The 14,702-nt window shown below is 42.0% G+C and overlaps 1 protein-coding gene across 1 annotated transcript in view; it reads right to left on the bottom strand.

Moving 5' to 3' along the window:
* The window catches only part of LOC126298975 (uncharacterized), a 974,877-nt gene that overhangs the window by 628,235 nt on the left and 331,940 nt on the right, over positions 1–14,702 (bottom strand). The window contains exon 4 of the mRNA XM_049990596.1: positions 9,240–9,287. Coding sequence (XP_049846553.1) covers positions 9,240–9,287 — 48 coding nt within the window. The remainder of the gene's footprint in view (positions 1–9,239; positions 9,288–14,702) is intronic.

Below are 14,702 nucleotides of genomic sequence, written 5' to 3'. Positions count from 1 at the left end.
CGCAGGCCCACTATTCCCACGATGCGACTCCGTTCAAATGTCTGAAGTATGCACCCGTCAGTGACGCATGGTTGTATCCTAGAATAAATATTGTAAACAGTGTTCACCTCTAAGCTCAGCAGAGTTACTGCCTGCAGAATCAAAACAGAAAGGTCGCTCGTGACCGTGACAAATGAATCACTGACATAAAACCCCTCAGCATGCACATATTGTACCCTGCTACCTGTGAACGCAGTCCTTGATAGTGTGGTATTTTTTCCGGCAGTATCTATTGCTAAGATGTAAACGCAAACTAATACAATTTTTATCGGTTAATAGCGCGTTACATATAACCGCAACACTTATGAAAAGAACGAATTTTCCACTCCAGTAAAGGTTGTAATCTCTCAGTCTTCGCTGAATCATACCCGAAATCCTATTTGACTTTAGAAATGTTATATACTGCTGCCACAGATCGATATGGGTTTCGTAGTTCTGTTCTTCAGTTTTACTTCTCCCTTTCTTTGTTGATGGATAGTTGCGAATTATGTGCCCCATATCAATTGCTGTGAACAGCACTATTTTAAAGGAATTGTTGGCTAACAAATTTTAGGAGTGGAGCTAATTCTCTGTGTTTTTCTATAGATAGAGGCAAAGTTCTCTGAATGAATGGTATTGTTCCTACATCTCCAACATTTATAACCCACGCATCCATACCCTAAAAATAGTTACGGAGCCAACACATAATCATTCACTCTGCATTCGTAATAGTATGTCATTCATTTTTGGCTTTAAATTTACAAGTCTTACACTGCTCCGACAATTTGCTCGTGATGTGTATGTTCCACTGATCACATCAGGAAAACCTTAAAAATGAAATTAAACAAGTTATTTAAGTTTTGATAGTGCAAGGAACTTAAAAAAGTTCAATACTTTAATTCTTTGATAACTCATAGGATGAAGGGAAGTTTATGTATAATGTGACAGTGACATCACTGTTTCTACAGACAGAGTGCAGGCTCTGTTGCGCAAGCATGGGGAAAGAACTGACCGTGGTACTGCCAGAGGCATCATACCAGAATATGCCTTAGGTGATTGTGGGAGATGAATAAAACGTAGATTGGGCCAGTCAGATGAGATCTGCGCTCCTTTTCTCTTTGTAAGGATCCAGAACCTTGACAACTGAGTCGTCTTGCTTCGTCCTTGCTATGTAAGAAGCATGCAGAACATTACTGCTGAGTTCTACTGCTGATATTGTCGCAGAATACGCTGAGTAGCACCGTAGTGTAGTGGTTATGATTCTAAACAGTTGCATTTAGGGTCATGAGTTCAAAATTCACCTGCAGGTTCGAGTACATTCTAGAAGTATCCACAAATGACAAGAATCATTGTACTGGAATGTTCTGTAGCTGTATATATACTTTATGTGTTCTGGAAGGAGACAGTTCTCTCCGAGCTCTTGTATGTGCAAGTGCTGAATAAACCTTCGTTAAGTGAAGTTAGTGTTCGCCATTCATCTAATTAGACCTTCTTCTACGTGACATTGTTCTGGTGGAGACGCTGGGTATTGGAACTTGTGATAGCGCACATTATCGACGACACAGTGGCTTGCATCAGGCTACGACAGAATATCCGTTTACGTGGCGAGAAACCTGACTTCGAGCCATATTCACCATATCGCAATCTACCGGGGACAGAAGAAGAAGAGGACGTTTCGATGACAGCAACTGTGTGCCACCACATGAGACATCCTTGCGGGTTCTCTGGTGACGATGGCCAAGACCCAAACAAGTGGCTGAAGGTATATGAGCGTATAGCCAAATTTAACAAATGGGATGACACCTGTGTTTGGCTAACGTACTTTTCTACATGTAGGGCACTGCCAAGCAATGGTATGAGAACAAAGATTAGAAGTTCACAAGCTTAGAAGTTTTCCAGAAGGAGCTGCGCAAGTATTCCGGCGACACACAGCGACCGACTGCAAGGCTGAAGATAAACTAAAGAGCAGGGCACAGCGTCCAGGAGAAACTACAGCATCCTACATTCAAGACGTCTTGGAGCTGTGTGAAATAGTAGATTCTAGAATGAAGGAGGAAGATAAGGTTGTACATCTCATGAAGGGTATTGCTGAGGACATGTATCAAGTCCTACTCCTGAAGGAGGTTTCGACAGCAGACGACTTCATAAAATGGTACTAGTATATCGAGACAATGCATCAAAAAATAAATACATGCAAGAAGTTTGAACGGCTTCCAAACGTCGTATGGATGTCTGTGATAGAGGAAGCAACTGATTTCAAAAGTGTTCTTCGTCAGATATTGAGAGAGGAAGTTCAGAAGGCACTTGGATTGCACGGCGAGCAAACAACCGAGACGCTTCAAGAGGTCATAAGGGTGGAAGTGGTACAGGCATTGAACCAAATCTCCCGTCCTTCATTTCCCTTTAAAACGGTGAAAAAGTCGAGACCCAGGCGGAGTTACGTTCCTGTAATGCCGCATGAGGAACCTGTTTGGGCACCAAGGAAGACGGACGTCTGGAGGACCCAGGATAACCAACCAGTATGTTTCCACTGCGGATGAACGAGAAATGTAGTGCGCTATTGTCGACAAAGGCGGCGGATATTTGATGAAGCCTGTGCCAGAAGACAGCAGACCGATCTTAACCGACACCAACTCCGGGACGACGAAGATGAACAAGAATATGTGGGTGCAGGACGACATAGATCACCATTGCCGCAATCTAGCCGCTGGAGAGGACGCTCCCCAACACGCCGATCAAGGTTTCCATCACCGTTTAGAAGCTCCAACCGATCACCTAGCCGCCACAACCTGGAAAACTAAAGGGTGAGACCTTCCTTGGAGGTGAGGCCGCCGAAGAGGAAAATCCTCCGCCGTCGATCACTACAAAAATTATAGGAAACTACATCGATATCCTCATGGATGGCCGACCGGCCCAAGCTCTTGTGGACTACGGAGCATCATATTCAGTCTCTTCGGAGAAGTATCGTCGCCAGTTGCAGAAAACCGTGTTCGTCGACAGCAAAACATCTCTGCTGACGGTGGCTAATGCGAAATATGTAAAAAGTACAGGAAGATGTACCACTCGCGTGGGTATGAGTGGCCATACGTAGCCCTTAGAATTCATCGTATTACAAGAGTGTAGTCATGACGTCATTCCCTGACGGGACTTTTTAAAAGCTTCTCAGGCAATTGTACTAGACGAGATGAGATACTGTGGACAGGAAGATGTTCATCGGAGTGTGTGGAGATTATGTGTGCGGGATGAAGTGATCATTCCTGCAGTCAGCGCTAGGAAGGTAACTGTCACATGTCATGCCATACATCAACCCATGGATCTTGTAGTGGAATGCAAGAGAAGCATACCACTGAAGAACAACTTGGTCATCCCAGTCTCTGTCGTCTCGTTTAAAAACGGATTCGGTGAATTGTGATAGTTAACTGTCGCCGAGGGCCTCAGATCCTTTCAAGACGCATTTGCGTAGCAAACGCTGAGCCGTTAACTGAAGGACAGCTGAGTTTCATAGAAATCTCCCATGCCGAGTCTATGAGCGAAATTAGCGCTACCACTGTGACACAAGATCTGCTAGCTCGACTATCACCAGATCCCACTAAGGAACAACAGAAGAAGCTACTTGCCATTCTGCAAGAGTTCTCTGAATGCTTCAATCCACAGGTGAAACGAAAATTAGACAAATCGACGGTGAAACACCGGATTAGCACTGGAGACCATCAACCAATAAGCCAGAGAGCATACCGTGTGTCAGCAATGGAACGTCGAATAATTCGCGACGAGGTAGAGAAAATGATGAAGAATGACATCATTCAGCCTTCGCAGAGCCCATGGTCGTCACCAGTAGTTCTCGTCAGGAAGAAGGATGGCAGTTGGCGCTTTTGTGTTGATTACAGGAAGCTTAATAAGATAACTAAAAAGGACGTTTACCCTCTTCCACGAACTGATGATACACTAGATTGTCTGAAGGGGGCAAAGTTTTTCTTAACCATGGGCATGTACTCGGGATACTGGCAAATCGAAATCGATGAAGCTGATCGTGGGGAAACTGCATTCATCACCCCTGAGGGCCTGTATGAGTTTAAGGTAATGCTGTTTGGTTTGTGTAATGCACCAGCATCTTTTGAAGGGATGATGGATAATCTTCTACGTCCCCTGAAGTGGACGATGTGTCTTTGTTATTTAGATGACATTATAGTGTTCTTAGAGACATTTGATGAACATATAAAAAGACTGAGGGCCGTTCTTAAGTGTCTCCAACAAGGCAGACAGAAACTTAGTCCAAGAAAGTGTCTCTTTGGAGCAAAAGAAATCAAAATACTTGGACACCTTGTGTCTTACGAAGGTGTGCGGCCAGACTCAGAAAATGTGATATCTATAACGGAATTCCCTATTCCTAAAAGTATTAGAGATGTGAGAAGCTTCCTCGGATTATATCCTTTTATCGTCGTTTTATCGAAGACTTTTGTATCAAAGCCTGGCCACTCCAAGAGTTATTAAAAGCTGATGCTAAATTTATCTGAGGTGGTGCTCAACAAGATTCTTTCGATGCGCTGCGTAAAGCTCTGACGACTTACTCTGTACTTGGTCTGTATGATGAGAGAGCACCCACAGAACTATACACAGATGCCAGTGGGTATGGGATCGGTGCTATTCTGGTGCAAATTTCGGATAGAAAAGAGAAGGTTGTAGCCTATGCTTCTAGGACACTTACAAAAGCCGAGAGAAACTACTCAACTACAGAAAGAGAATGTCTTGCTGTGATCCGGGTCATGTGCAAATTGCGACAGTATTTCTATGGGAGACCATTCACAAATATTACTTTGTTGGCTGACAGATCTTAAGAATCCAACAGGACGACTCGCCAGATTGGTACTACGTCTTCAAGAGTATGACATTACCATAGTTTACAAAGGGGGAAGAAAACATCAAGATGCCGACTGTCTCTCGAGAAACCCTGTGAAAGACCATCAAGACTTTGATGAAGATAGTGACCGTCTCGCTACACTCCAGGATCTCTCTGCTGAGCAGAAGAAGGACGCCAAGATATCTCAAATTGTGCTTGCCTTAAATCGGTCAGAGGCTGTGAAAGATAATTTAAGGTAGTTAGTGGATGACTTTGCAAGAAAAACTTTGATCCGTTTCGAAAGAGGCGGCTAACAGTGATTCCTAAACACATGCGCTTAGATGTTCTACCGAAGCTCCATGACACACCTGAAACCGGACATTTAGGATATATTACACATCACATGACGACTGCCTACCATCCGCAAACTAACGGGCTTACTGAACACCTCAATAAGAACTTGGCCGACATGCTTTCAATGTTCGTCAATGTTGAGCAGAGCAACTGGGATGAGGTGCTACCTTTCGTGACGTTTGCCTACAACACTGCCAAACAAGACACCACAGGATTTACGACATTTTTCCTGGTGCATGGGGGTGAGGCGACTACGACGATGGACACTGTGTTTCCGTTACATCCTGATGACGTGGACGACGACTACATGGGCCAGGTGTTAACCAGAGCTGAGAAATCTCGGCAGCTGGCTCGACTCCGCACGCTGCAGGCTCAAAGCAACGATCGCCGAATGTATGATGCGAGTCACCGCCCTGTTGTCTACCATCCTGGTGACCTCGTCTGGATCTTCACTCCTGTTCGGAAAGTTGGTCTCTCTGAGAAGCTCCTCAGGCGCTACTTTGGATCCTATAAGGTTGTAAAACAGTTGTCTGATGTTACTTATGAAGTTGAAGATTTCGACCCCGAAGCAAGACGACGAAAGATCAGAGATACGATCCACGTCCTTCGTATGAAGCCCTACAAGGATCCTGCCACCCAAGGTAAATTCGAAGCTCCAGTGACAGGCAACAAGTGGAAAGGTGACGAAGAGCGTAGCGGCAAAAGAAGTTCTAAGAAGATCACCGCCAGGGCGAGCGTCAGTCATCAGCAGTCGGAGTATGCAGAACCGATGACTCGACTCCGGGCTAGGACTACGTAACAACGAGGCGCTGTCAGCTTAAGGACGGAGCAGTGTCGGAGAAAAAGCTGAGTAGCACCGTAGTGTAGTGGTTGAAATACTAAGCTCTTGCGTTGAGGATCGTGAGTTCAAAACTCACATGGGCTATACAATTTTAATTTCTATATTCGGTTCGAGTACCTTCAAGAAGTCTCCACAAATGACAAGAATTATTGTGCTGGAATGTTCTGTAGATGTATATATACTTTATGTGTTCTGGCCGGAGGCAGTTCGCTCCGCGCTCTTGCATGTGCAAGTGCCGAATAAACCTTCGTTCACCTAATTACACCTTCTTCTACGTGACAATATAGAGGTGGGGCGTTTACTACTTCTGAGATACTGGTAGTATGTACGTATCTCATGATAAATAAAATAAAGCAAACTATCGCTATTTATTTCCGTAGAATATTGGTTTAACTCAGTTGCTGAACTAAGCGAAGACTTGCTATAAGTGCGATGTCAGTTCCTCATCCACTGGTTTACGCTTTCCATTAAATTTTGTACTTCAGTGAAACGATCAATAACTTATGTAAACTGGTGCACTGGTGTTGCATGCGACCTGGAAAGGCACGTTGTTGGATATATTTCTCGTGTATTTTCAGAAAGAACAATGATGACTGTCAACCGAATGAGAGACTGTTGCTGTCGCCAGGCCAAATGAAAAAGTAACGTATATCTCGTGGCTGCTATGTCGTCCGGTTTTGAATTGGTAGTCAGTGTGAAAGTCGAGCTCAGGAAGGGGTAAATGCAAAAATCAGCGTATTTGATCGCTCTCGTAGTGGAGAGGACGAGATTCCATGTCCTGGAGGTTGTAATGATGGATCAAATTCCACTGGCCATTGCGAACTAAACTCTGGAAACATCCGTCTACAGCAATATCACTGTAGTAGATGCCCAGAAGTATGCAATGGTTCCTTTTCTGCCCTACGAGGAGGAAGCAGGTTCAAATCTGCGTCTGACTGGGCTTCAACTCAGAGAAATCGGTCGACAAAATGAGGTTCCTCTAACTTAACGGCAGGAAGAAGGTCGCTACCTGATTTAGAAGCATGCTACTCTTGCATACTATCAAACTGTGGATAAATATGAACCACATTAAGCTGTCACGGGCAAGAGAAGCACTTTATGGTGATCTTCAACATAAGATAGACTAAACTCGACAGTAGCACTTTGCCATATCCGTTTACGTAACTGGACCTCAGTTACAAGTTGTTAAAGACCAGACTACATTTTGAAACTTTTTTTATCTAATACTATCTGGCTGATGATCAGTCCGAAGGCTGATTCTCCATTCAGCAAACACTGTGATGCCAGTTCTCTTTGTAATGCTCTTGCGTTTACATGGATGTACAGAATAATTAATCAGTGAAGAAGTTTAAAAATCTGTAGCCACGTTTTTCTTTATTGGCCTCCAAGTGTTTTACATTAGACGCGAATAAGAATTTATCGCGTGTAAATGCGTCCTTTATTATGCAACTTGTACGTAACATGAATTTTAGTTGTTAATGAAACCTTTTTAAAGAGAGCTAACTACGGTACAGGTATCTGAGACGAACAGCTACCCTCTCCGCCACTGGAGGCATAAAATTGACTTCTCATTCCACTTCTGTATAAGTTGAACTAGATTACAAAAGTCGCAAATTTTAAAAGCATAATAGAATTTCTAAGATTATCTCTGCAAACATTTAATATAGCACTGCCGATCAGTTGGGACGCTTAACGTCTGTCTTCTTAATGGTTGCCCGCAGTTACAAATAATAAATTTAATTTACGGACGAAGTATATTTGGTACTGTGAGAGGAAAAGCAAGTACCTCTGAAAGCTATGTGGAAAATTTCCAGTGTGACATTTTTTATAAGCGTATGCCCTGTTTTCGGTCAACAGCTCAAAAATTAAATGAAAGCCGTTGAGTCATTTGCACAGGCTAAACTACTGAAAAAATAATCATAATCGTTAAGCGGTCACATGCACTGGAGACTGCAATGCCTTTATAAATTGCCCATACCTTTATCGATCTGGTGCCTCCATCCTGAAATATCCGCTTTCCTGTTTGCCCTCCCAATGCGAACGGGGTCTGGGAAGCGGTGCGTGGATTCTGTGACTCTTACTTCCATCATGGATCTGGTGTCCTGCTTTTCAGACATCGTTGGGCCACAATTAGCCCGCTGAAGCCACATGCCTCTCACGATGTTTATAATCCAATGTCTCTTTCAGCCTCCCCTCCTTCCCACACCGCACGTTTCCCAGTTTGGCCCTTTTCTTTACTGATCTTTACTTAAAGTTAAACAGAACCAAGCAATCTCCTGCTAACCCTCTTCTCGCAACGATAAATTACATTTGACGACATTATAATATTACAGATACTTTTTTTTTACAATATGTTCAAAATAATATATCTAGACACAGTTATCGCTAAAGCAATTGAGTTATATTTAGATATAACACTCTAGATAGCTGCCTATTGTTTCTGGGCCGAAACAATACTTGTGTAAAAGTACAAGCAGTGTACAACAAGTAGCTGGTAGTAAGGGGTATTGTTTCTCTTCCACTACGAGATAAATTCTTTAGGATATAATAATCTTCTCCAAACTTTCTGATGCAGCTTTGAGATCACATGCAACGAAAGTGGAAAGTTTGTATACACTTTACATATACACTCATATTTTCATAATTTCTTTTTAAATAATGAACGCCGTATTAAAATAGGCAAGATAACCAAGAACCTTAGCTAAACAAGAACTAGATGTTCGCTCTAGAGCGGAGGGCATGCTGTACTGCGACTTCCCGACAGAATGTGACGAGCTACAGGTCCAGTTTCGAGCCCAAGGGCGACACTCAATTTTAATCATCCAAAAATATAATTATTTGTAGCCCGTTGTAAGAGGGCATAGCTTCAGCTTTATGGATGAGGGTTAATACATGGAGTCTTATAGGTTTTAAGAAATAAAACTTCATTAGTCCTTCTGGTCACCAAAATACGTTTACGAGAATGTCTAGGGACCTGTTAGAGTGATTTGACCTACATTTTAAGTGTAAAAGAAACAAAGCGTGCGTAATTCCAAACAAAAAATTCTTAATTTTTTTTCTGTTTACTGTAAATGAGCTTTCGTTATAATGGACTGTAAGAAAACTTAGTGGGTTGCGGAGCGTATGTACTGAATAAGAACAACAACAAAAATACTAATAATGGTAACAATGACTCGTTTATCAACTAACCTGTTTTTCCAGGCCTCTTCCGCTGATAACTTTTTCTCCTTTCCATAGCTGCAACAAGAAAATGTTTTCATACAGTTTTCGAATTTTATTCAGGGTATGTAGCATATGTAATGCCGCATACGATAATTTCTTTACAATATGAACGTCGATTTTTGCGTACAGACTGTGAGTACTGTGGAATTTACTTGAGGAATCAGTTTAAACATCTCAGACAAGTTGTATGATAAGATAAAAAATAAATTTATTTCACGAAACCTGAAAGATCGGAATTATAAAAAGTAATACTGATATTTCATAAAATCCACTCAACCTACTCACTTGCGCAGAAAGAGGAAAGAAAGAAATCCCATTAACCACAAATGTTTATTACGCTGTAAAACTTTCAGAAGTCTGTATAATTTAAAGAGACGGACTGACGAGCCCGTTGAATGCTTTTTATGCAAAACAGCGACAAGTGAGTTACGGGGAAGAGAACTTTGAAGGAAAGTTCACCACCAGGTAGATCACCAGGCTAAATGTCAACTGAATTTCATTTAAACTTGATCGACTCGGGGTATCCAAGATCACTTAAGAGGCTGAAAAATTGCTTTTAAATTTTCTTGAATTCGGTTATAAACATTAATTTTCTCGTCGGGTTCTACCATTCCTTCTTTTTCCACAGCCATTTGAAGCTGTTTATAGTCAACTCAACAAATTTTTCGTCGATTCTAATGGGACGTAACGGATCACTTTCGCTTCTGTCCGAATTTGCGGCCGAGTGACTTTAATTTTTTTTATTTTTTATCTTTAGAGATTAGGAAGAGGTTGGGCGAACGGCGTTCCTCTTCACATGAAAATCTGCAAGCGGCATTCCTCTCGCAGGTAGGATAGCGAAGCTAGTACACCGATACGACACATGTCTCAGTCACCATGATAATAAACCCCTCGAATCGTAGCACATCATACTGCGCCTGTTTTAAGTAAGACACGGTAGCGGAGGCACAGCCTCAGACAATGAGTTATGGTTATCACATGACAAATGCGATCGGATCCAGTAGCTAGCTGCAAGTAGTTACGACTGTGGCCGAAAGGTGTCAGCATCATATGGAATACGAAATTATCAAGTAGTTAAAATCGTAAATTTGGGAAACAAAACTATATTTATTACGACTTTCATTAATTATTGCAGATCTGCTTAATTAATAGTGTGAATGATGGTCTGAATGCAAAGTATTAAATAAATGAATATTGTTATGTGTATCAACTATGTAGTGAGAGAGTGAATCATACTCAGGGGAAATTGTAAAGTGCATCTCGCCAGTTTATGGTTCTGGGGAAATAAGATATATTTTGCGATAATTTTGTTATTTGAAAAGGGAGTTATATTTATAATGGTCGAATTTCTAAAGTTGTTCATTTAGTAGATTATTAATAAAAGCTATTAAGTTATGATTGGTCAAAGGTAAAACAGGCGGGGTTGCGCGGTTTGATACTAATGCTGGATTGGTTGGGATACATATTCGTCAGTCAGAGAGCAGTACGGTCAAGCGTATTTTGTGAGAGGAAGTATTGCTTTGTGAGCCTAAGTCAGTTCTGATCATAGTCGCGATCGTGTTTGGACGTGGATACAAGGAGCTCTGAATAAGTGTAAAAATTTTACGAAGTAGTGGTTAAAACCAGACAGTGAAGTGCTGCAAAGTGGACGCGAACGTTTGTAAAAGACGAACGCGTAAAATTCCCATTTTAATATGTAAACTGTGAATTCTGAATAACAAACATTGCGTGGCAAGCTATGCAAGCCGTGACTGCAAACTGAACATTCGTAGTGGTCAAATTGTGTAATATTTGAGCGAGAATTCTCTCACATTTAATTCGTTTTTTATCCTTTCCGGTATTAGATTTGGTTCGATGCCATAAGCTGGCTATTACGAATGGCTGTGATTGCGAGTGAGTGCTGAAACTAGAATTAAGATCAGCACAGACTTGGCAGTGTTTTTTCTATCAAACGTCAATATATCGAAGTTTTCACTCACAAAATATGTTTCAATTAGTCACTCAGTTGACCTGATACTGAAAAACATTGGTTGCATCCGTTGGATTCGTATAATGCTACTGGCTCTACTACAGCTTTTTCAGTAGAAAAACATCATACGTTTTTAACACGGTAGGCGTCTAGACCGGGCTGCACTTGAAGAAATTCACCACAAGGTGGGTGGACATTATTTCAGTAGGACGAGAAAAATTAAACTCGCCGTTGCACCTTTTTAATATTGACACGTGTTTCAGTTTCCACCCGTACAAGAAATTGAAAAAAAACTAAGATATAATAACACTCGTAGCTTAACATTGACGACGACTAAGAAGCATCATGTTTAGCTATCTCCAGCTCTACAGTACATCTGAACCATTATGTGCCATACACAAGCAAATGATGATTGAGCAACGACATATGCTCCAAAGAACTACACTGCTCTAAATTCGTCGCTTTTATAACGTAGAGGCATGTTTATTCCAGCGTCTCTCGTTTGCCTTTTTTATTTCCCTCTCATTTTATTACATTTCTATCATTTACATTTCTCAAAACTTTATTGATCTACTTATAGGCACATGGACGTTCGTTTTAGAGATTTCATTTCGCTCAACAGGAATGAAGAGTGTAAAAAGCAAATCACGATTGAAAATGGGACCAAACTGCGTGAAATGTATGGAATATTAAACACACACACGTGAGTTGTAATTTTGGATAACGGATAGGAATAAATAAAGCAACAATCTGCTAGATACGTCACATTTGTTAACAACAAGCTGTTTTACTAAATACGAATTTAAAGTCGGCTTTCACTTGTCTGTACATAAGTTTTAAATTACAAAATTGTCTTCGCCTTCACTTAAGACGTCTAACCATCTACGCTAGGTGATGCCATATTTCTGCTGACCGTGACCCCTATGACAAAGACTCGATGTTAGTAGTCGTAAGCTCACTGTATCCGATAAATTTGTTTTGTATCGGCTCAGTGCGCTGGCATCTGCGAATTGTTATCTTCTTGTTGTGTCTGCTGGAAACGAAACATTCCTGAGAAGCTGGGTGTGGTTTTCTTTCGTTCCTGCTATCAATAACATCTGTGCCTTTCGTGCTGATATATGACATTTCGATAGAGATCAGTCGTGAGATTTACTGCGCTACTTCGTTTGTGTGTGTGTGTGTGTGTGTGTGTGTGTGTGTGTGTGTGTGTGTGTGTGTGTGTGTTTGTGCGCGTGAGCGCCCGCGCGAGCGCGAAAAAAAAGAGAGCGAGAGAGAAAAGGCACACGCGTGTGCTTTATGAGTCGGGAAGGTGAGTGCGTTTTTAGGACAGCGCTCGTTTCGCCAGTGTGGCTGCTATTCTCATACCAAACATTCACGAAATTGGATGAGGGGATCGGAACCAAAAAATCGATATACTGGAAGTGACGTCTTAGAAAAGTAACTAGGCCTGTGATCGCCGACTGCTGAAGTGACATACGAATGAAGCCACAATTTCCTAACACCGGAGCTACTAGTTCTCATATTCGATTTGACGTAGAACATAAATATGAGACTTGAGAAAGTAAAACGTCTTCAAGAAAGTTGAAAAGAAACTTTAGCATTTGACAGTGATCTTGAACGTTTTTATCTTGTACAGATTAATCTCACCCCAAAGCTGCCAGTCTAAAAAGGAAGTACAGTGTATTATTTTCACATAAAAACATTGTACAGCGAGTCTCAATGGTAGCCAAAAGTTCAGTGACGTCGTGTGTTGTAGCCATGCGATCTCAGACGTCTTGTCACGGTTCGCCCCCCCCCCCCCCCTTTCCGACGGAGGTTCGAGTCATCCATCGGGTATGGGTGTGTATTGTCCTTAGCGTAAGTTAGTTTAAGTTAGTTGTTAGTTTAATTAGTGTGTAAGCCTAGGGACCGATGACCTCTGCAGCTTGCTCCCATAGTCCTTACCACAAGTTTCCATTTCAGTGATGCAGTTGTTGATATAAGGTTCCAGTTATCCAGCTGGAACACCAGGAAAACTAGTAAATAAATAAATTTAGCTTTTGTGCGTGACAGTATACTAGCTCACGTGACGAAATTGTAGCAGATTTGTGGGTATACAGGGTACGAAATTTACGAGGGGCGTTCAATAAGTAATACAACAGATTTGCTTTCTGAAAAAAGGTTGGTTTTATTCAGAACTCAAATATACCATAATACCTACAATCATTTGGCCACTAAACCTTGTTTTTCAACATAGTCTCCGTTCAATGTGACGGCTTAGCGCCACCTTACTGGGAGGGCCTGTTTGCGGGCATGGTAGTATCAATCTACTGATCGACATCATAGCCAATGTCTTGCGGTACCAGTAACATCCCAATCATCCATGTACTGCTTCCCTCGAAGTGCATCCATCAATGGCCCAAAGAGATGGAAGTCGGTAGGTGCGAAATCTGGGCTGAAGGATGGATGAGGAGGAACAATGAAACGAAGTTTTGTGAGCTCCTCTAGGATTTGCAAACTTGTGTGAGATCTTGCGTTGTCATGGAGAAGAAGACGTTCGTGTGCAGTTTCCTGGGGATAGCACAATATACACTACTGGCCATTAAAATTGCTACACCAGGGAGAAATGCAGATGATGAACGAGTATTCATTGGAAAAATGTATTATACTAGAACAGAAATTTTCAAGCAATTTGGGTGCATAGATCTTGAGAAATCAGTACCCAGAACAACTACCTCTGCCCGTAATAACGGCCTTCATACGCCTGGGCATTGAGTCAAACAGAGCTTGGATGGCGTGTAAGGTACAGCTGCCCATGCAGCTTCAACACGATACCACAATTCATCAAGAGTAGAGCCTGGCGTATTGTGACGAGCAGGTTGTTCGGCCACCATTGACTAGACGTTTTCAATTGGTGAGAGATCTGGAAAATGTTCTTGCCATGGCAGCAGTCGAACATTTTTTGTATCCAGAAAGGCCTGTAAGGACCTGCAACATACGGTCGTGTTTTATCCTGCTGAAATGTAGGGTTTAGCAGGGATCGAATGAGGGGTAGAGCCACGGGTCGTAACACATCTGAAATGTAACGTCCACTGTCGAAAGCAATTCGGCACAGAGAGTCCTTTGTTGTTCTTTATGGTCTTCTGTTAGGCGACGAGGAATCCATCTGGCACACACCTATGAGTGCTCCAACTGGTGGACGAGTGTGTCAGTACTTCCAACAGAGACGTCTAGTTCAGCAAGATGTTTGACTGTGATCCGTCGATCACCTCGAATGAGAGTTTTCGAATTCTGACTAAGAAACCGGTGTGTCACATTTCATTATACAGAGTGATTCAGTGGGTCTTAAGCAACACGCAACACCTTCAAGATTTTCACATTCTCTTCCTCGCTACATGCAATTGACACTGATAAACCAAACCATTATGGCCAACTGCTTAATAGCTTATTTGTCCATCGTTGTAACGAAGTACGTCACTGTT

Source organism: Schistocerca gregaria, chromosome X, assembly GCF_023897955.1.
Source record: "Schistocerca gregaria isolate iqSchGreg1 chromosome X, iqSchGreg1.2, whole genome shotgun sequence".
Lineage (NCBI taxonomy): Eukaryota > Metazoa > Arthropoda > Insecta > Orthoptera > Acrididae > Schistocerca > Schistocerca gregaria.
Note: the sequence above shows the minus strand (reverse complement) of the source record. Positions and strands in the feature narration are given on the sequence as shown.